The 22,598-nt window shown below is 41.2% G+C and overlaps 1 protein-coding gene across 1 annotated transcript in view; it reads right to left on the bottom strand.

The window, feature by feature from the left end:
- The window catches only part of EPB41L5 (erythrocyte membrane protein band 4.1 like 5), a 136,655-nt gene extending 120,249 nt beyond the window's left edge, over positions 1-16,406 (bottom strand). The window contains exons 1-2 of the mRNA XM_047085645.1: positions 16,290-16,406; positions 7,462-7,649 (exon numbers count right to left, since the gene is read on the bottom strand). Coding sequence (XP_046941601.1) covers positions 7,462-7,641 — 180 coding nt within the window. The 5' untranslated portion in view covers positions 7,642-7,649; positions 16,290-16,406. The remainder of the gene's footprint in view (positions 1-7,461; positions 7,650-16,289) is intronic.
- Positions 16,407-22,598: the final 6,192 nt, after the last annotated feature.

Raw genomic sequence — 22,598 nt, 5'->3', positions numbered from 1 at the left:
TTAAAGACCTGTGAGACCTGAAACCATAAAACTTCCAAAAGAAAATATAGGCAGTAATCTCTCAGATACTGACCTTAGCAATATTTTTCTGGATAACCCTCCTCACACAAGAGAAACAAAACAAAAATAAACATTAGAACTATATCAAACTAAAAAACCTTTGCACAGTGAAAGAAACCATCAACAAAATGAAAAGGAAACCTACTGACTAGAAGATACTTGCAAATGATATGTCCAACAAGATGTTAATACCCAAAATATATAAAGAACTCATAAAACTAAACACCCAAAAAACAAATAATTCAATTAAAAAATGGAGGACATGAATAGACAATTTTTCAAAGAAGCCATCCAGATGGCCAACAGACACATGAAAATATACTCAACATCACTAACCCTCAGGGAAATGCAAATCAAAACCACAGTTGAGTTATCACCTCACACCTATCAGAATGTCTAGTATCAAAAAAGACAAGAAATAAGTGTTGGGCAGAAATAAGGATGTGCAGGAAAAGGGAACCCTCATGCACTGCTAGTGGGAATATAAAGTCGTATAGCCACTATGGAAAACAGTAAGAAGGTTCCTCAAAAAATTAAAAACAGAAATACCATATAATCCAGTAATTCCACTGGTGAGTACTTACACAAACAAAAATGCTTGTCAAAAAGATATATGCACCCCTATGTTTACTGCAGTATTTACAATAGCCAAGATACGGAACCAACCTAAATGTCCACCAATAGATGAATCAATAAAGAAGATGTGGTGTATATACACAATGGAATATTACTCAGTCATAAAAAAAAAAAAGAATGAATTCTTGCCATCTGTGACAACATGGATGGACCTAGAGGGTATTATACGAAGTGAAATAAGTCAGACACAGGAAAACAAATACCATATAATTTCACTTATGTGCACAATCTAAAAACCAAATGAACAAAACACACAAAAAAACAAACAGATTCGTGAATACAGAGGATAAGTTAATGATTGCCAAAGGGGAGGTAGGTGGGTGGGATGGGTCAAATAGGTGAAGGGGACCCAGATATACAAACTTCCAGTTATAAAATAAATAATCACAGTGATGAAAAGCACAGCATTGGAAAAATAGTGTAATAACTTTGTTTGGTGACAGATGGTAATTACACTTATGGCAAGCATTTCATAATGTGCATACAACTGCCTAATCACTGTGTTATATACTTGATACTAATAATATAATACTGTATGTCAACTATACTGCAATTAAAATTTTTTAAAAAATTCTTTTCATTTAAAATTTTTTTAATGTTTATTTTTCAAGAGACAAAGACAGAGCATGAGTTGGGGAAGGGACAGACAGAGAGGAAGTCACAGAATCTGAAGCAGGCTCCAGGCTCTGTGCCATCTACACAGAGCCTGACATGGGACTCAAACTCATGAACCACGAGACCATGACCTGAACCAAAGGCAGACGCTTAACCGACTGACCCAGCCAGGTGCCCCAAATTTTTTTTCACTTTAAAAGCCAGATAAGAACACACCAAAAAAATTTTGTTAATTAAAAGGAATAGGGGCACCTGGGTGGCTCAGTTAACAGTCCAACTCTTGATTTCGGCTCAGGTCATGAACTCACAGTTTGGTTTCATGCAGGCTGTGTGCTGACAGCATGGAGCCTGCTTGGGATTCTCTCTCTCCCCCCTGTCTCTGCCCCTGCCCTGCTCACACCCTCTCTCTCAGAATAATAAACATGAAAAAAAAATTAAGAAAAATAAACACAATTAAAAGAAATAAGTGAGCAAAGGGTTTGAATGGACATTTCTCCAAAGACAATGTAAAAATGGCCAGTAAGCATATAAAAAGATGCTCATCAGTAATCATTAGAAAACTATAAATCAGGGCGCCTGGGTGCCTCAGTGAGTGAAGCATTTAACTTTGGCCCAGGTCATGATCTCACAGTTTGTGGGTTCAAGCCCTGTATTGGGCTCTATGCTGACAGCTCAGAACCTAGAGCCTGCTTCAGATTCTGTGCCTCCCTCTCTCTCTGCCCCTCCCTTGCGTGCTCTCTGTCTCTCTCTCTCTAAAATAAATAAACATTAAAAAAAAATTTTTTTAAAGAAAACTACAAATCAAAACCATAATGAGATATCACCTTACATCCTCTAAGATGACTATAATCAAAAAAATGGAAAATAACAAGTGTTGAGGATGTGGAGACACTGGAGCCCTCCTACATTACTGGTGGCTATGTAAAATGATACAGCTGCTACAGAAAACAATTTGTCAGTTCCACAAAAAATTAAACAAAGAATTATCATATGACCCAGCAATTCCACTCCTAGATATCACACCCCAAAGAACTGAAAACATGTATTCCAACAAACACTTGTACAAGAATATTCATGGCAGCACTATTCACAGTAGCTAAAAGCTGGACACAACCCAAATGTCCACCAACTGATGAATGGATAAACAAAATACAATGTATCATACAATGGAATTTTTTTTAATGTTTATTATTGTTTATTTTTGAGAGAGAGAGAGAGAGAGAGACAGAGACAGAGAGAGAAAGCGCACGCTAGACTGGGGGAGCAGCAGAATGAGAGAGAGACAGAATCTGAAGCAGGCTCCAGGCTCCAAGCTGTCAGCACAGAGCCCGACGTGGGCCTCGAACTCACGAACAGCGAGATCATGACCTGAGCTGAAGTCGGACCTTTAACTGAGCCACCCACGCGCCCCATTTAAGATTTTATTTTTAAGTAATTTCTACACCCAAAACAGGGCTCAAACTCACAACCCCGAGATCAAGAGTTCCATGCTCCACTGACCAAGCCAGTCAGGCACCCCTACGTGCCTATTCTTGTGCCAGTAACACACCATCTTGATTAGTGTTGTTTTACAGTAGGCTTAAAACCAGGAAGTATGAGGGGCATCTGGGTGGCTCAGTTGGTTAAATCCAACTCTTGATTTCGGTTCAAGTCAGGATCCCAGGGTCATGGGACCAGGCCCTGTGTTGGGCTCCACACTCAGCATGAAGCCTGCTTAAGATTCTCTATCTCTTCCCTCTGCCCCTCTCCCCTGCTGGGGTGCATATGAGCATGTTCTTGCTCAAAAAAAACAAACACCTAGAAAGTGTGAGTCCTGCTACTTTGGTCTTTTTCCAGTATTGTTTTGGCTATTCTGAGTCCCTTGCAATTCCATATGAATTTTTAAATCAGCTTGTCAATTTCTATAACCAAATCAACTGGTACTCTGATGAGGAGTATGTTGACTCTATAGATCAACATGGGGTGTGCTGCCATCTTAACAATGCCTCTCTCTGCCCCTCCCCACTCACGTTCTCTCTCTCTCTAAAATAAACATTAAAAAAATTAAAAACATATATATAATAAATAAAAGTATAACCACACATGGGCTATATAATTTAAAGCCTTCAGCATCTACATCAGCAAAATAGGTTTATTAAATTACCAAATTGGTTAATCAAACATTTTCTATTAAAGTTCGAAAGATGCAGAATGATACAAGACAGGCTATTACTAAACACTAAGATCATAAATCAACAAAGTTTCTGTGGCCATTTCCAAAGAGAAAATTTAAAAATCAGTCAGAAATTTCCACCCGATGCTTTTATCATTCACCAAAAGGCATTAGGCATTTCTGTAGTTATTTCTTAAAAAGGGGGGGTGGGGGGGGAGTGGTAGGTGGGGAGGAGAGAAGGTAATTAAATCCCTCCCTCAGTTTTGAGAGGAAGAAGTCAGCAAAAGGAAAAAATGGCCATACTACCAGTATATACTAATTTGAAGTCCAAAGATTTAAAGCACTCTATTTAATCACTGATGATCATTTACATATTGCCTAGGCAATCATCTTAGTTCCACACTGGTTTGTTATGATCACTAGTGACCTTAATCCTAGTGGGAAATGAGTATATGCTTCATCCAATTTCTAAAATCAATTCTAAATCCTCTTTTGGAATAACACTAGACTGGTTGAGAAGCTAAATCAAAAAAAAAAAAAGGGGGGGACTTTCTTTTTTAGAAATTAACATTCCTCTGGTCTATTTTTTTTTAGTAAAACAGTTTAGCTGGCAGGCCAATGCCCATTTTATACCCATGAAAGGATCTAGAATTAGTTTACCAACTCTAGGATTTCACCTGCAGAGCTGAAAAGGCAATTGTTCTAGTTCCCCAAAGAGTCAAACCTAAAACTCTTGGCTTTTTCACTGCAATTGTCTATGTGAGAGGTCAGCTAGTATTTCTGTCCTTGATCAAGCAATCACATCCACACTACCGAGCATACCAAGCATAGGAAACCATTCTATACCAGTCACTAGCCATTTGTTCCACTACTTTAAAACCTAGTGCTGGGGGCACCTGGGTGGCTCAGTCAGTTAAGCATCCGACTTAGGCTCAGGTTATGATCTCGCAGTTCATAAGTTCAGGCCCTGCATCGGATCGGGTTCTGGGCTGACAGCTCAGAGCCTGGAGCCTTCTTCAGGATTCTGTGTCTCCCTCTCTCTCTGTGCACCTCCTCCACTTACACTCTGTCTCTCCCAAAAACAAATAAATATTTAAAAAAATAAAAGAAAAAAGAGTTATTTTGGGGCACGTGGATGGCTCAGTTGGTTAAGCACCTGACTTTGGCTCAGGTCACGATCTCACAGTTTGTGGGTTCAAGCCCTGTGCTGGGCTCTATGCTTACAGCTCAGAGCTTGAAACCTGCTTCAGATTCTGTGTCTCCCTCCCTTTCTCTGCCCCTCCCCTGCTCATGCTCTCTCTGCCTCTCTCAAAACTAAATATTTTATAAATTAAAAACAAACAAACAAACAAAACTAGTGCAGTTTCTCCTCCACTCTACCCTGCCTCTTTAAAAATTTTTTTAATGTTTATTTGGTGGGGGGGGGGGGGGGGCAGCAGAGAGGGAGACACAGACCCCGAAGCAGGCTCCAGGCTCTGAGCTGTCAGCACAGAGCCCAACGTGGAGCTCAAACCTACAGACTGCAAGATCATGACCTGAACCGAGGTCAGATGCTTAACTGACTGAGTCACCGAGGTACCCCTAGCCTGTCTCTTTAAAAAGCTCTTTTACAAAGCCTATTTTCCTAGTATCAGCCCCTCCATCAACAACCGTGAGACTTCATACTTCAAACATTAGGTAATAAGAAACTTCTTTCTGGTCTCTTAAACAGCAATCTCAAGCTTTTTATCACATATCTAATGATATTTTTTTAAATTTTTTTTTAATGTTTATTTATTTTTGACAGAGAGAGACAGGCAGGGCATGAGCGGGGGAGTGGCAGAGAGAGAGGGAGACACAGAATCAGAAGCAGGCTCCAGGCTCTGAGTTGTCAGCACAGAGCCCAACATGGGGCTGGAACTCACAAACCACAAGATCATGACCTGAGCCAAAGTCGGACGCTCAACCGACTGAGCCACCCAGGCGCCCCTAGCCTATCTCTTTAAAAAGCTCTTTCATGGGGCGCCTGGGTGGCGCAGTCGGTTAAGCGTCCGACTTCAGCCAGGTCACGATCTCGCGGTCCGTGAGTTCGAGCCCCGCGTCAGGCTCCGGGCTGATGGCTCGGAGCCTGGAGCCTGTTTCCGATTCTGTGTCTCCCTCTCTCTCTGCCCCTCCCCGTTCATGCTCTGTCTCTCTCTGTCCCAAAAAAATAAAAAAAAAATAAATAAATAAAAAAAAATAAAATAAAATAAAAAATAAAAAGCTCTTTCATGGGGCACCTGGGTGGCTCAGTTGGTTAAGCGGCCGACTTCGGCTCAGGTCATGATCTCACGGTCCGTGAGTTCGAGCCCCGCGTCGGGCTCTGTGCTGACAGCTCAGAGCCTGGAGCCTGTTTCAGATTCTGTGTCTCCCTCTCTCTGACCCTCCCCCGTTCATGCTCTGTCTCTCTCTGTCTCAAAAATAAATAAACGTTAAAAAAAAAAAAAAAAAAAAAAAAAAGCAAGCTCTTTCACAAAGCCTATTTGCCTAGTATCAGCCCCGCCATCAACAACCATGAGACTTCATACTTCAACCATTAGGTAATAATAAACTTCTTTCTGGTCTCTTACACAGCAATCTCAAGCTTTTTATCACATATCTAATGATATTTTAATGGAATAGTACACAAAACTCTTAAGATACTTATCAAGAAAGAAATGATTATGAAAATTCCTCACAAAGTATCACATACTGGAATGTCTGACAAACCCTCAAGAAGCCTTATAGGAAGAAAATGTAAATGCCTTCAAGTATTCCAGAATCAAAAACCCTAAAGATGTCCAGTCTAACATAGAAAGATAATAAATACGTACTCATGATGACAACTTCAAAACACTTTAAGAAACCCTATGTTTAATTTTATCACGTTCTATTACTTTTAAGATGTGTAAGGCACGTGCCTAGTACATTCTAAATTATTCAATTAATCAGAATATTCGTTTAAACTATCCAATTCCTTATTCTCTCACTGTGAGTTAAAGGTTAAGTTAAAGGTCTTCTACAGTTTATTCAACTATGTAGCGTAGCAGCATTTACGCTACCACCTCGCACAAAGACTTTTTTATTGCATTTTGGGTATATAGGTGTATACTAAAAAGAATGTGTAGGGAGGGAAGATAGTAGGGAACATCCAATGACACATCAAATCACACATTTAACAGCTTAGTTACATAAATCTTTTAACGCAGAACAAAGACATTTGGTATTAGTAAACAGCTTAGAGAGAAACTCAACTCCCCCTAAACCATATAGCTACCTCTTCGGCCCCTCAAAAAGGCCTATAAAGAATAAGTCAATCCCTTTCAAATATATCAGATTGTTTCATAGTGAATCATAATTATATATTCATAACTGGAAAAAGAAACCACCTAAAATTTGAATAAAATTACAACATCCTGTCTTGAAATAAAGATTACAGTGTATAAAAAATCTCCCCCGCAAACTGGTTTGGGAGCAAAGGGATAGACAGAGCTGATGAGTATGAAGTCCTTTTACCCCATTTCATTAAAATTTCTGCAAGCACACTAAACTGCTGAAGAAGTATTTATTTTGAAAAAAGTGAGGAGTGTTTTGAAAATTACAGAAAAGTACAGAGTACTAAAAGTTCTGTAGTATACATGTAAGTATCATTGTCATTCCCAAAGATTCTCATTACTTTAATGACTGTTCAATAAGGATTGTGAAAAATCCACTAGAGTACCCTATATGTAGCTACCCTAAGGAACACACATAAACACACAAATGTTTTGTGCCAATAACCGCCCTATCATTTAAATATTTCAGGTTAAGTTCCACTAATCCCAAAGAAATATTTTCATTCTGGGTATCTAAGGTTACCTGATCCGTGTACTTGAACATTACAGTGCCTGATCCATACTAACCTATATTACCTAACTTCCCCAGGAAGGTAACAGCAGAGAATTCAAATGCAGAAAGTGGTCTCGTATAGAATTTGCAAAAGTTCAGCAGGACCTACATACCGGCAAGTCCACACTAACATCAGTACCATCCAGAAGAGACACCCGACATGTGATGATGGACTTAGAGTCTCCAGCTGCAGGAATGTGCGTGGAAGCTCGTTGAGCTTCTCGGAGTCGTTCCTTCTCGGCATGTTTACGCATTGACCGACGCCCAAGTGTTCTACGGAAGAAGCTCAGCATTTTTGTCACTGTAAAAACCAGACGGGAAAAAGTATCAGAAGACTCCCCACAATATGCAGTCAGACATATAGTGTTATTTACTAAAATCCTATGGTATTATGGATACACTATTAAAAAAGGTTTCTGGTCAAGTAAATTTGAAAAAAATAATTAAAACTGGCTACTTTAATTCCAAGTTTTTGAAGACTTTTATATAAAATAGAGCTATAATTTACAGCATTTCTAAACTTACTGGACTATTTTATAAGGAGTTGACAGAAGACAACAAACATTAATTAAGCTTATCAGGTCTTTTGGATCAATGAATTTTATGTACAATAGCCGTATACCTCTACAAATGTTAGGAAACAATCCATTCGCTAAAGTATCCTTTGATGATCACTAACAATCCTAAGAAGTATCATTTCTTTTCTGAGCAATCACAGTAAAAACACAAAAAGGGGTGCCTAGCTGGCTCAGTGGGTGGAGCACACGATGCTTTATCTTGGGATTACAAATTTGGGCCCCACACTGGGTGGGGAGATTATTTAAAGATAAAATCTTCAAAGGGTGCCTGGGTGGCTCAGTCGGTTAAGCGGCCAACTTTGGCTCAGTTCATGATCGTGTGGTCTGTGGGTTCGGGCCCCGTGCAGGGCTCTGTGCTGACAGCTCGGAGCCTGGAGCCTGGAGCCCGCTTTGGATTCTGTCTCCCTTTCTTTCTCTGCCCCTTCCCCACTTGTGCTCTGTTTCTCTCTCTCTCTCTCTCTCTCTCTCTCTCTCTCTCTCTCTCTCAAAAATAAAAACATTAAAAAAAATTACTAAAGATAAAATCTTTTTTAAAAAATCACCTATTTCAGCTAAAATACAAATATAATCCAAATTTTATGTTTTTATCAAATATTCTATTTCTTACATATTTTAAATTGCTATTTAGTAAAATCAACTCTTTATAATGTTAAATTATGTTAATGCCATTTCCTTTCATGTCTTTATTAAGAGACAGGTTTAGTAATTTTAAAAATACAACAAACACAAAATGGTAACACCAAAAAAACTACTTTGCTAACCTAATGTCTAATTTATGCAAATAAGACAATTATTAATTCCAGAGAAAACAAGAAAACAAGAAGTCAAGCAGAAAAAGGAATCACAGTATACTACATGACTTAGCTAATATTTTAAATATTCATAATACTCTAAACACTAAATATTGATCTAAACACAACTATAAAGTAACTATAAGATAAATAATAAAGGTAGATGTGGACAGAGAGCCAATTCCTCATTTTGCCTAGTTGGAATTCAACTGGTAATTCCTGAAACCAAAAATCAAGAAGTGACAGTAAAAATATGTTTAAATCAAAGTGGTTGTCTTAAAGGGAACAGAACTCAGGAGAGTACTGTTTTTCAAAAGAAGACTTCGGATTAGATGACTTTCAACTAGTTACATTTATAAACTTGATTAAAAGGTAATTTAAAAATAAATACCAGCACATTAAAAAATAATGCCCATAAACTGAAGATCATACACATACCACACATATGGATAAGTATGGATATTCCTACATAATTGAGTAAATTGGCAAAGCTCTAAGAGGTGTCATTTTTATGTTCATCTGCTTAACTACCAAGAAAATAAAATTTTAGATAGGTTTTTGGTTTACAAAAGCACTCAAATAGAACATCTGGCCCTGTCTCTTTCTCTCCAGGTTTCTCTTCAGACACTGCTCCCTTTGCACCTTACAAAGGTACTATTTCAGCAGCCTAAGAAAGGTACTATTAACCCAGATGTCAAAAGCCCATGTATCAGAAAATCCCGATCTATTTTTTAATTCAATTCCACCTATACCTCCCCTGAGAAACATTCTCTGATTGCCAAAGAGTCACTCCCATCATCACACTTCCACTGAAACTTGAAGATTGTTCACTGTTTCACTAATCAGATTTTAATTATTCATTTACATGTCTGTCTCCTTTATCATTGGCTCCTTGAAGACACAATTTCTATTTTGAATAGACTTCATCAACAAGTACAACAAATGGTTAGTAAAGAATCTTACTTGCTGCTTAGAAAAACTCCCCAAAATACTGTCTTATTTTGATGAGTAAACTAAGGGTCCGATAAATGAGACCATTGGCCAGGTCCATTATTTAGTAAATAATGAAGAGAGGGGCTCAAACTCTAATTTTTCTGGCTCCAAATATTGGTCTCTTTCTACTACGTCACAGAGCAATTTATGTAAAATTTATGCATATTTTAGAGAGAAAAAATTATCAAAGATCATAGCTAAAAAGCATCTGCATGAAAACACAAGCACAAAACATACATGATAAATTTGTTGTTTAAAACATTTCAGTTTATTCAACAAATTGCAAGGGGGGAAGAGATGTAAGGAAAACTACAGATTAATAAGAAAGACTTAAAATATATATCCATCTTTTCAGGCGCCTGGGAGGCTCAGTCAATTAAGCGTCCAACTTCAGCTCAGGTCATAATCTTGCAGTTCATGAGTTCAAGCCCTGTGTTGGGCTCTGTGCTGATAGCTCAGAGCCTGGAGCCTGGTTCAGATTCTATGTCTCTGTCTCTCTGTCCCTCCCTGCTTTTGCTCTGCTTGCACACGCACTCACTCTCTCTCAAATAAACATTAAAAATTTTTTATTAAAAAAAATAATAAATAAATAAATAAATAAATACATATATATCTGTTAATCACAATGCATGGACCTACTTTAGATCCTAATTCAATTTAGGATCTAATTTTTTTTTAAGTTGTCTGATGTTATCATTAAAGATGTCCTGTTTATGACACAAAATCAGACATTCAGATCAATGGAACAGAATAGAGAACCCAGAAATGGACCCACAAATGTATGGCCAACTAATCTTTGACAAAGCAGGAAAGAATATCCAATGGAATAAAGACAGTCTCTTCAGCTGGTGATGGGAAAACTGGACAGCGACATGCAGAAAAATGAACCTGGACCACTTTCTTACACCAAACACAAAAAATAAACTCAAAATGGATGATGAAAGACCTAAATGTAAGACAGAAAGCCATCAAAACCCTCGGGGAGAAAGCAGGCAAAAACCTCTTTGACATGGGCCGCAGCAACTTCTTACTCAACATGTCTCTGGAGGAAAGGGAAACAAAGCAAAAATGAACTATTGGGACCTCATCAAAATAAAAAGTTTCTGCATAGCGAAGGAAAACAATCAGTAAAACTAAAAGGCAACCGACAGAATGGAAGAAGGTATTTCCAAATGACCTATCAGATAAAGAGTTAGTATCCAAAATCTATAAAGAAGTTATCAAACTCAACACCCCAAAAATGAATAATCCAGTGAAGAAATGGGCTAAAGACATGAATAGACACTTCTCCAAAGAAGACATCCAAATGGCTAACAGACACATAAAAAGTACTCAACATCACTCATCATCAGGGAAATACAAATCAAAACCACAATGGGATACCACCTCACACCAGTCAGAATGGCTAACATTAACAATTCAGGCAACAACAGATGTTGGCAAGGATGTGAAGAAAGAGGCTCTCTTTTGCACTACTGGTGGGAATGCAAACTGGTGCAGCCACTATGGAAAATGGTATGGAAGTTCCTCAAAAAATTAAAAATAAAATTACCCTACAACCCAGCAATTGCACTACTAGGTATTTATCCAAGGGATACAGAAGTGCTGTTTCGAAGGGGCATATGCACCCCAATGTTTATAGCAGCACTATCGACAATAGCCAAAGTATGGAAAGAGTCCAAATGTCCATCAATGGATGAATGGATAAAGAAGATGTGGTATATATACATACAATGGAGTATTACTCGGCAATCAAAAAGAATGAAATCTTGCTATTTGCCACTACGTGGATGAAACTGGAGAGTATATGCTAAGTGAAATTAGTCAGAGAAAGACAAATATCATATGACACTCATATGAAGAATTTAAAATAAACAGATGAACATAAGGGAAGGGAAGCAAAAATAATATAAAAACAGAGAGCAGGACAAAACATAAGAGACTCTTAAATATAGAGAACAGATAGAGGGGTTACTGGAGGTGTTGGGGGGGGTGATGGTCTAAATAGGTAAGGGGCATTAAGCAATCTATTCCCGAATCATTGTTGCACTATATGCTAACTTGGATGTAAATTAAACAATAAATAAACTAATTAAAAAATTTAAACTAAATGTTAAAGAAGTCCTGTATAACCAGTTGATGCTTTAAACTAGATGCATTTGTAAATATGATGAAAATAGAAGCCAAAATGCTGAAATAATACCAATGTATTTAAAAATTCAATTGCTATAAATCCTCATTTTACAAGCACACATACTCCTATGTAATTAGGTAAACTAGCAAAGACATGACAGTTGTCATCTGAACTTCCCAAGGATATAAATTATACATGCACACATTTGAAAACTGACTGGCTTGTTTATGATAACCAACGAATTACTGCCCTTTTTCTTTTAGATACAATAGTGTAAAGATATGTTCAACAGTTTAGATACAATAGTTCAAAGATATGTTCCCCAAAAAGTCCTTTTTTTTTTTTTTTTTCAACGTTTATTTATTTTTGGGACAGAGAGAGACAGAGCATGAACGAGGGAGGGGCAGAGAGAGAGGGAGACACAGAATCGGAAACAGGCTCCAGGCTCTGAGCCATCAGCCCAGAGCCCGACGCGGGGCTCGAACTCACGGACCGCGAGATCGTGACCTGGCTGAAGTCGGACGCTTAACCGACTGCGCCACCCAGGCACCCCAAAGTCCTTATTTTTTTAAAGATACACACTGAAATACTCATAAATGATGCAATGCCTAGTATTTGCACCAAAATAATACAAGGAAAGGAGTTAAGTGGGGCTAGAAACTAAAATTGCCCAGGTAACTGGCCATTGTCAGAGCTGTTACGATAGGTATATGAGGGTTCATTATATTCTTCTGACTACTTCTGTATATGTTGAATTTTTCCAAAATAAAAGTTTCTCTTAGGGAAAACAATGTTCAAAATGCACAACTGAGAGATTCCTAGGAAGCAAATGAACTAAAAAACAAGCTTCCTGACTTTTACCTTATCTTCTCCCTTGAAAATAAAAACTCATTATACAAGTAGTTAATCTGCTAAGAAAAAACAAAGGTTCTTTACGATATAATAGCTATGTATTCTGAACCGTAAAACCAAATGTCACAACTACTTTTTACAAAATATAAAAGCAACTTACATGAGGGGCACCTCATGGCTCAGGCCATGATCTCATGGCTTGTGAGTTCGAGTCTGAGTTGGGCTCTGCACTGACAGCATGGAGCCAACTTGAGATTCTCTCTTCCTCTCTCTCTGCACCCCTTCCCCGTGTGCACTCACTGACTCTCTTTCAAAATAAATAAATACATAAACTTAAAAAGAGAAAAAGTAATGTATATGAAAATACATTTCTGATGGACTAAGAATTTAAAGTCAAAGAAATGAGGGGCACCTGGGTGGCTCAGTCGGGCATCCCGACTCTTGATTTCGGCTCAGGTCATATCTCATGGTTCATGGATTCGAGCCCCACAATGGGCTCTGCACTGACAGTGCAAAGCCTGCTTGGGGGTCGGTCTCTCTCTCTCTCTCTCTCTCTCTCTCAAAATAAATAAACTTAATTCCTTCTCTTCCCCCTCTGCCTCTCTTCTCCGCTGGTGTTCTCTCTCTAAAATAAAAAAATAAAAATAAATAAAAAGACAGCCAGTGTTGAAAAGGATATGGGATAAACAATCACCCTCACACATTGTCCTCTTTGGAAGATTTGACCACACTATCAAAAATGTTAATGTGCAAGGACGCCTGGGTGGCTCAGTAGGTGAGTGTCCAACTCTTGATTTTGGCTCAGGTCATGATTTTGTGAATTTTGGGTTCAAGCCCTGAGTTGGGCTCTGTGCTGATGGTGCAGAGCCTGCTGGGGATTCTCTTTCAAAAATAAATAAGCTTTTTAAAAAAATCTTTAAATGTGGCACCCACGTGGCTCAGTTGGTTCAACGTCTGACTTCAACTGAGGTCATGATCTCACAGTTCATGGCTTCAAGCCCCACATTCTGTGCTGATAGCTGAGCCTGGAACCTGTTTCAGATTATGTGTCTCCCCCTCTCTCTCTCTGTCCCTCCCCTACTCATGCTCTGTCTCTCTCAAAAATAAATAAATGTTAAAAAAAAATGTTAATCTTAAAAAAAATGTTAATCTTAAAAAAAATGTTTACGTGCATACCCTTTCATTTGGCAATTCTACTTCTGATAAGATATCCTAAAGAAACAGGATGTGATCCAAGTTGTAGAAATAAGGATTTTCAGGGCATAACTGCCTTACAATTTTAAATGTGTCCATCAAGCGGTTAAACAAACTATGGCACATCAACTGGCATACAACACAGCTGTTTTTTAAATACAGTGGACTCAGACACCAACAATATTTTTAAGTTAAAAATGAAATCAGAGAAAAATGGTTAAGTTTTATCCCACCCTGGTGTGGGATACCTACATGTACGCAAAAGGACTAAGACATGCAACTGTTAAGGGAGGTTATCTCTGGAGAGGGTCATGTGAAGGTACCAAAGTCCTCTATAATAAGAATATATGAAGGTGTCAAAAGAGCTTTTATTTTTATTTTTTTAAATGTTTTTATTTATTTTTGAGACAGAGAGAGACAGAGCATGAGCAGGGGAGGGGCAGAGAGAGAGGGGGACACAGAATCTGAAACAGGCTCCAGGCTCTGAGCTGTCAGCACAGAGCCGGACATGGGGCTCGAACTCACAGACTGTGAGATCATGACCCGAGCTGAAGTTGGCCACTTAACCGACTGAGCCACCCAGGCGCCCCTCAAAAGAGCTTTTAAAAATTATTTAAAGAAAAAACGATGTTTCAAAATTCACTTTTTCCACCCAACTGCTATTTCCATTCTTAACGCTACAGCAGATTTTTAGCAACCACAAATCTGATCCCAGTTTAAAAATCTTTAATGGCCTTGCTCCCTGATGCAGCTCCTCCTCCTACCTGCCTGACCCTTCAGAAAGCCTACTCCCAGCTGCTCAATCTGCTCTGGTATCCCTTCTGCTCAATCCAACAATCTTTTTAACTGCAGGCCTTTTTTGTTGTTTTGTTGTTGTTTCGGCTGTTCCATCTTTCTGGAATGCTCTTTTTCCACTTTATGTCTCCCCCATTTCCTCAGAAAAGCATTCCCTGACTCCTGAGTCTAAATGAGGTACTCCTTTAAATACCCTTAGACTTTTCAACACTTAGAAAACTGTAATTAAACACCCAATTGTTTAATTATTTTTTTAACTGTGTACTTCCCCACTAAGACTCAAGGACCTGGTCTGACTCATTCAGCAAGATGACCTAGCTAGCATAGTAATCAGCATATTAGGAACTCAATAAAGAACTTCTGACACTAAAATGATACAGTGGAATTCTCAGAGAGTAGGTTTATATGTTTTTTTAGTGCTAGTTTTTAATCTGTGATTTCTAATTTTTCAGCAATGAACAAGAAAGGTTTCCTTTACAATCATAAAAACGCACTGTATTAACTGCAGGTTTTTTTTTTTTTTATCTAAAAACTCAGAAGTTTGTCATGAAATATGTACACGCTCCTAAGTGAGTGATGGCCACATTCTTTGGTAGGCAATTGCTTTTTGATAAAGCAATATACCCATATACAGAAGTGCCATGAAGATATTAATACCTTTGGCCCCACTAATCCCAACACAGAAAACGTTTGTAAAAGAATAATTCAACAGAAGTAATACCTATCATTTGCTAACGAAGGTTACCTATAAAAGAAGAAAACTCTGCAAACTAGCTTACGAATAATTCACTATCTTAAGTAGGGTTCAACAACGTGTTAGCAAGGCCAGAAATGGAGTTATGGGTAATTCTTCCCCTAACTCTTAAAAAAAAATACTTCTGATATTGATTTAAAATGTGGCTGAGAGGTTTAAAAGACTTGGGTCTTCTTACCCTTAGCTAAAATTCATGAGACTTAGTAACCACAAAAGTAGTGACAGGTACCATTAAAGTTCACACACCGAAGGACCCACGAAGAACACGCCCAGCTCCACGAGTGGGGGCGGGGAGGGTCCTTTGGATCCCGCCATTGCTGGGAACACACCTGCCTCTCACAATTGCCAAGCGGATGAAGTTTCGGTCAAACGCAAACCAACCCCCGAAGTCCACCCGGGTTTTTGTTGTAAAACCGTGACACACACTCGAGGTGGGTTTTTCCCTTGACCTGCCACATCCCCCTCGCCAACCAGACGGCTAACTCGAGAACTCACGGTGAAGGGCGACCCTCGGCCACTCACGAGGGAGTCGGGACCGGGCAGGGGTTGAGTCGGCACACATTAACCGGCCTTGCCCCGGACTCCCGGCTGCGGCTCACGGTATCGCCCGAAACTCAGCGGCCGGGCCCGATTGGCCGCCGCCGCCCCTCCCCTCCCCTCCCAGCAGGTTTAATATTTTGCCGGCCGGCTGGGGAAGCAGCGGCGGCCGGAGGCGAGGTCCCGAGGCGAGGCCGCGAGCACGGAGCCCAGGCGCGGGCCGGAACGGGTCCCACGAGCCGGGAGGCGAAGCGGGGCGTAGACGGAGCCGGGTGCGGGCAGCGCGGCCGGGGCCACTGGGCCTCGCACTTACCTGGGCTGGGGACGGAGGCGCGGTGGCGAAGACGGCACGGAGAGCCGGCGACGGAAGGGAAGAGGTCCCGAGCGAGACTGAGGAGGGGGCGGCTCCTCTGGAGACGCCAAGAAATGGCGGCCTAAGGCGCGCGCCCACCCTGCGCTAATCCTGCGGAGGACCCCAGCCTCCCGCCGGCCCGCCCCTTAAAGCCCCTTCTAAGCTCCGCCCCCGGGGCGGGGCGCTCTGATCTTAAATGGGCAATGACACCGCCCCGGAAATCTCCCGGCTGGGCGAGACTCGGGTTAAACAGGCGATGCCAGGCCCTACCGGATCTGCAACCGGCGCCAGCGGCCCAGCGTCCACGGCTGGTTTAAAGGGGCGCTGCCGAAATCCAACCATGGTTATCAGACCTCCTCCTTCGGAGGGGGTGCACGCCGGCAGAGAGCCCCCAAATTAGTCAGTCTTATCGCAAAGGTAGCTTGGCGCTCTCGGAATCCAGCATCAGGTGCCGCTAGACTCATTCATCTATTCGTTCAAGAAATTGATTCATTCAGCAAATATTTACTGCCCCATTGTTAGAGGAACTTTCATTGTAGTAGAGAGAAAGACGGTAATAAATACAGATAAAATTGTGGTATCATGAAGAAAAATAAAGCAGGGAATGGGAAATAGATGTCTGTTTAACATAGCGTGGACAGGGGACGTTTCATCAGTTCTTTCCGCAGATAATTTGTGAAATTGCCCGTGATGGGCCAGGTGGTGTTCTAGACCCTGGAGATACAGAGGCGTATCAGGACAGACAAGAATCCCTCATGCAGCTTAAGTGCTAGCAGGAGAGACAGAAAATAAACGAGATACATTAGTAAAATTAAATACTGTTAGGCAGTGCTAAACGAGAGAGAGAAAAATAAAAGCAGGGGATAGAGATGGGGAATAAGGAAGTGGTCATTTTAGACAGACTGGCTAGGTGAGGAGGAAGGTCTCAAGAAAAAGGTGACCTTTGACTGAAGACCAAGGGAGGCAAAGGAGTAGTCCTGTGGACCCCTGGGGGAAGAGCAGAGGGAACCCCAAAGGCCCTGTTACCTGGGTGCTTGGCCTGCTCAAGGAAAGCCAGTGTGGCTGGAGGTGAGTAGATGGAGCCATGGGAGGTGACAAGACAGGGAGGTAAGAGCTTAAGGTGAGACCTGTAAGGTGAAGGGCAGTGTGGACACCCACCACAGTCTGGGCAAGCCAGAGAGTCAACCCTGGAAGGTGTGAGGGTGTGAAGTGGCTGAAGTGGAGGACCCTGCAGGCTGAGATGAGAAGAGACAAATACTGAGCCCCTTCTGGAGATTTGGCCCTGCCGGTCCCCCACCACCCCAAGACTTACAAGTTGGACTTGGCAGGAACAGCTGGTCTCTGATCCACGTGGTGTTGGCTGGGGCACATCACCTGGAGCTGGAGTTGCCAAAATGGCTTCATTCTCTGTGGCATCTTAGCTGGGATGGCTGAAATGAACAGCTGAGTCCGGCTCAGGCCTCTTCCTCTAGCAGGGTAGTTGGGGTGGCTCAGGCCCCAAAGCCTATTAAGGGAAATGCCCAGAATGCACAGTGACACACTGTGTCACTTCTGTTGCCTATTATGGTCAAAGCAAGTCACAGGCCAGACCATTTTCAACTAGGATGGGAATAAGATGCCCATTTTTTTTTAGTAGTATTAAACAAATTTTCTTTCTCTACTTTTTAAAAATAGCTCCATTGGGGCGCCTGGATGGCTCAGTCCATTAAACATCTGACTTCGGCTCAAGTTATGACCTCCCGGTTGGTAAGTTCGAGCCCCTCGTCAGACTCCGCACTGACAACTTGAAGCCTGCTTCAGATTCTGTGTCTCCTTCTCTCTGTCCTTTCCCCACTTATGCACTCTCTCTCTCTTTTTCTCAAAAGTAAATATTTTTTTAAAAAATTTAATAAAAAAATTAAAATTGCTCCATTGAGATATATCACATGTGATACAATTCACCCATTTAAAATGCACACTTCACTGACTTGTAACTTATTCACAAAGCTGTGCAACCATCACTGCAATCTAACTGTAGGACATTTTGATCTTCTCTCATGGGAGAAGCAGCGTGGAAGTACAGGGATGGGAGGATTTGTTGAGGGTCATCTTTGCATCTTTATCTCAATAAAAAAGCGCTGGTGATGATTATGACATGGGAGGCAGGGAGGCGGTGGATGTATGGATGACACAAGAAAGGGCTATAGGTTGAAGCTGAGTAGATAAGTATTCTATTTGATGTACAGGTTTAAATTTTTTCCATAATAAAAAGTTTTTTTAAAAAATTCTGTCGGGGCGCCTGGGTGGCGCAGTCGGTTAAGCGTCCGACTTCAGCTCAGGTCACGATCTCGCGGTCCGGGAGTTCGAGCCCCGAGTCAGGCTCTGGGCTGATGGCTCAGAGCCTGGAGCCTGTTTCCGATTCTGTGTCTTCCTCTCTCTCTGCCCCTCCCCCGCTCATGCTCTGTCTCTCTCTGTCCCAAAAATAAATAAATGTTGAAAAAAAAAAGTAAAAAAAAAATTCTGTCAAGGCTATGTACTTCTTGGAAAGCCTTCTGCTGGGGGACTGATGACCCGTTTGAAAGCTATAGTCTTGAGTGCCATCCGCGCTGTCACCGTCTAACTATTTGTCACCCAGCGTCTATACATTTGAAAGCTGTATTGTAATTCATTTGTTTACTGATCAATAATGAGGGCATTTTCTGTCAAGGCTTACAAACCTACCTCATTTCCCTAAATTGTTGCGTGTCCCACCAATCTGGAGAAGGTGTCCTCTACTCCCCTTCTGCTCAATCCTTAGCTCTAACTCCTGTGGAGGGTGGGGCTGAGGGAGACTGTGGATGAGGGGAGAGGAATAGGTGAGAAAGAACGTTGTAGGCTGAAGGAAATACGAAGATGTGGGGAAGAAAAATGGAACTTAAGAAGTTAAGTCATGGGAAGCTGTCCATGCTCTCATCACATAAGATTATTCCTAATACCAATTTGTCTCCTCCCCATATCCTCCCTCTGAGACATACTCTCTGCAACATCCCTATTTTGTGGCAAATTGGTCCCGTAATTGGCTCCCACCAGAGACACAGTAGGCTCTCGCCTTGAACACCGCTGAATTCAGTAAGAATGCATTTGGCCCCAAGTAATAGAGAACACAATTAACTGTACTTCAATAAGGAGTTTGTGTTTTTCACATAGGTAACCTAGAGGTAGGCGGCTGTCTAGTATTGGTTCAGGTCCTCGACAGCACTATAAGGATCCTAAACACTTTTACTCTTCCTGTTCTGCCATCCTTAGCGTGTTGAGTCTGGTTTCTATGCTTCTAGCTTACTGGCCCCAGAAGAGTGGCAGTATGCCCAGCTCTTCCGAGTTTCAGGAATGAAAGGCAAAGGGGGAAAGAACTTCCTAAAGCCTTGTCTTTTAATTTAGAGAGTGAAGTCCCACCCCCCCCCCCCCACCGGACACCAGCGTGTTTCATTAGTCAGAACTAGATTACCTTTACCTGCCCAGACTTAGACTACTTACTGACCCTTAGACTATTTACTTGACCATAGGGTAAGAGAACACCATGATTTGTTTACACCAACCACAGTTCACTCTTGGGGTTTGGGGAAGGGCCCGCTCTCAGATCTGGACTCTCCATTAACTTCTTGAACAAGTCCAAGTTTTTGTTTTTGTTTTTAATGTTTGTTTATTTATTTATTTTGAGAGAGACAGAGAAAGAGAGAGCTTGAGCCAGAAAGGGGCAGAGAGAGGGGGAGAGAGAAAAATCCCAAACAGGCTCCACGCTGTGAGAGCACAAAGCGTGTCGCAGGGCTGGACCTCAGGACCCTGAGATCAAGATCTGAGATGAGATCAAGAGTCTGATGCTTAACCAACTGAGCCACCCAGGCGCCCCAGAACAAATCCAAGTTTTATTAGCAGGATAAGGGGGGTGTTGCAAGGAAGAATGACTCTGAGTGGGCTATGGAGGGTGCCTACCACAATAACCCACTTTTTGGTGAATAGTCCTGGCCCATGGAAAGATTTTCCTTCATTGAGAGGGGAGATTGTAACAAAAAGAAACATTGTTTAGAATGGAGGGGGGAGGCCAGCAGGGGGAGCTCTAACGCTGCACCACTCAGACCCAACGGGAAAAGATGTACCTTCCATGCGCATGCTGATTTAGCTACTACTTTACCATCCCAGTAGGAAGCAGAAAGGTTTTTCTTCTCCCCAGCCAGTGAGAGGCCATCACAACTGAGCCAATGAATAGCCCCTATACTTGGAACTCCCTGTTTACTCCAAGGGACTTTTTGTCTCTAACAGCCCTCTCAATTTCCCACTTTCCTCTGTAAAAGAGTGTCCCTCCTCTTTTGTTTTCTAGATTTGTTTTTTTTCCTAGATTTGCCTATGGTTTGGCGTAACTTGCTTGTCCCAAATTGCAGCTCTCTGCTATTCCCAACTTTTGCTAGTGAAATAACTGGCAGTTTTAACAGAACATTCTCACTCTAGATTTCCATGTGTATCTTCGCTCTTGGTTTGCCCTCTGGAGTCACGCAGAAAGAGGTAGACCCAATTGTGTGGCTTCTGAAAACCATACAACTGGGACAGGGCCCTTTAAGTGAAATAACACATATTTAAGTATTGAAAATTAGGTACTGGTTCTTGGAAGGGGCCCACACAAGTCAAGAGACCCAAAGCTTAAACCTAATTATCTTCATGGTGAATCCACCTCTGCCCACAAGAAGAAACATAATTCTTTCGTATCAGAACCCTTTAAATAATTAGGGATATTTGTCCCAAGCCTGCAAATTCTCCTTCTTTTGTGTTTATTTCCAAGAGAGTTCTTTACTTTCTTGATTAGCTTTTCAAAACTGGTCCACACTAGTGGGGTCACTCATGTCAAGGTATTCTGAGCATCGTGGAGCAGAAGGAAGTCCAATTTAACACTCAGTCCCAGAGCCTGAAAGCCTCTAGGATTCCAAAAGGCTTTTTGGGATTCCAAAAAGGCTCCACTGAAAAGCAAATACTCTCAGGAGAGTGGATATCATGAAGAACTAATTTATCAGACACTGGATCAAGAGAGCATTACCTATTCAAAAAATGCACACAACTAAAATAAATAAAAAATAAATAAACCCAGTCATCAGGAAACAGCGCTAAGAGAGAGATTGCTATAAGCAGACTGCAAATAGTCTAAACTTTAGAAGCGAACACATCTAAAACAGGTTTAAGGTCTGTTAGGATAAAGATGATACTACCTGCCTCACAGGGCAGTAATGAGAGTTACAGAAAACAAGGTGTCTGAAAATGTTTTCAAAAGCATACAACATGGAACGCCTGGATGGCTCAGTCAGTTAAGCGTTCGACCTCGGTTCAGGTCATGATCCCACGGTTCTTGAGTTCAAGCCCCGCATGGGGCTCTGTGCTGACAGTTCAGAGCCTGGAGCCTACTTCTGATTCTCTCTCTCTCTCTCTCTCTCTCTCTCTCTCCCCCTCCCCCACTCACGCTCTCTCTCTTTCAAAAATAAAAATATTTTTAAAAATTAAAAAAAAAAAGCATTCAACATGACATATAAGAGGATGTAAATGTTACAGACCAAAGAACAAAAGTACCTGGGGATGCAAACAGAAGATGAAGGTCTCCTAAATAGAGCCATGACTTGTGCCTAATTTCATGTGATTGGGTAGTTCCCTTTATCCAGTTAAAGCTTTCCTGAGCCAGAATCTCATGTTTGAAAGTCCACACTTTCTCTCTTTACAAGTAACCCTGGGGGGAAGTAAGATCTTAAATTCATACTAAAGTATTAGCCACAGAGGCTGATTGAAGGACACCTTAAAAGAACGGGGGGGGGATACCTGGGGGAGAGAATTATGCAGAGAAGGGACATGGAAGGATGAATTGAAGACAAGTCTGGAACAGAGTCTATTGGTCTGGTAACCGATGCTCCTTCTTTATACTGATAGGAAGAAAAATTGAGAAAACCTTGGATGGCACCAGGAAGTTCATAATATTGTGTAATAGAAAGACAGAAGTAAAAACATTTTGCTATTAGATTTGCCTAATGGTGAAACCAGGATGAGAAGAAAAAGGAAGGAACGAAGGCTCATTATTTCTAGAAGTTAATGTGTATATGTCACCAAATCGTCTTGTTAAAAGGCTTAAGTCTAGAGTGGAGCCTGAGAGTCGGCATTACCCACAAGCTTGCAGTTTGTTGACACTGCTCATGAGTGGGTATGCTTTGAGTAAGGAGGTCTTTCACTGACTGCCCCATACTGTGACTACTGACTGCCCCAAGGGCCTCTGAAGGCATTAAAAGA

Source organism: Lynx rufus, unplaced genomic scaffold (genome assembly GCF_022079265.1).
Source record: "Lynx rufus isolate CCGP_SWC_20201006 ecotype Redwood Valley unplaced genomic scaffold, mLynRuf1.p SCAF_2, whole genome shotgun sequence".
Lineage (NCBI taxonomy): Eukaryota > Metazoa > Chordata > Mammalia > Carnivora > Felidae > Lynx > Lynx rufus.
Note: the sequence above shows the minus strand (reverse complement) of the source record. Positions and strands in the feature narration are given on the sequence as shown.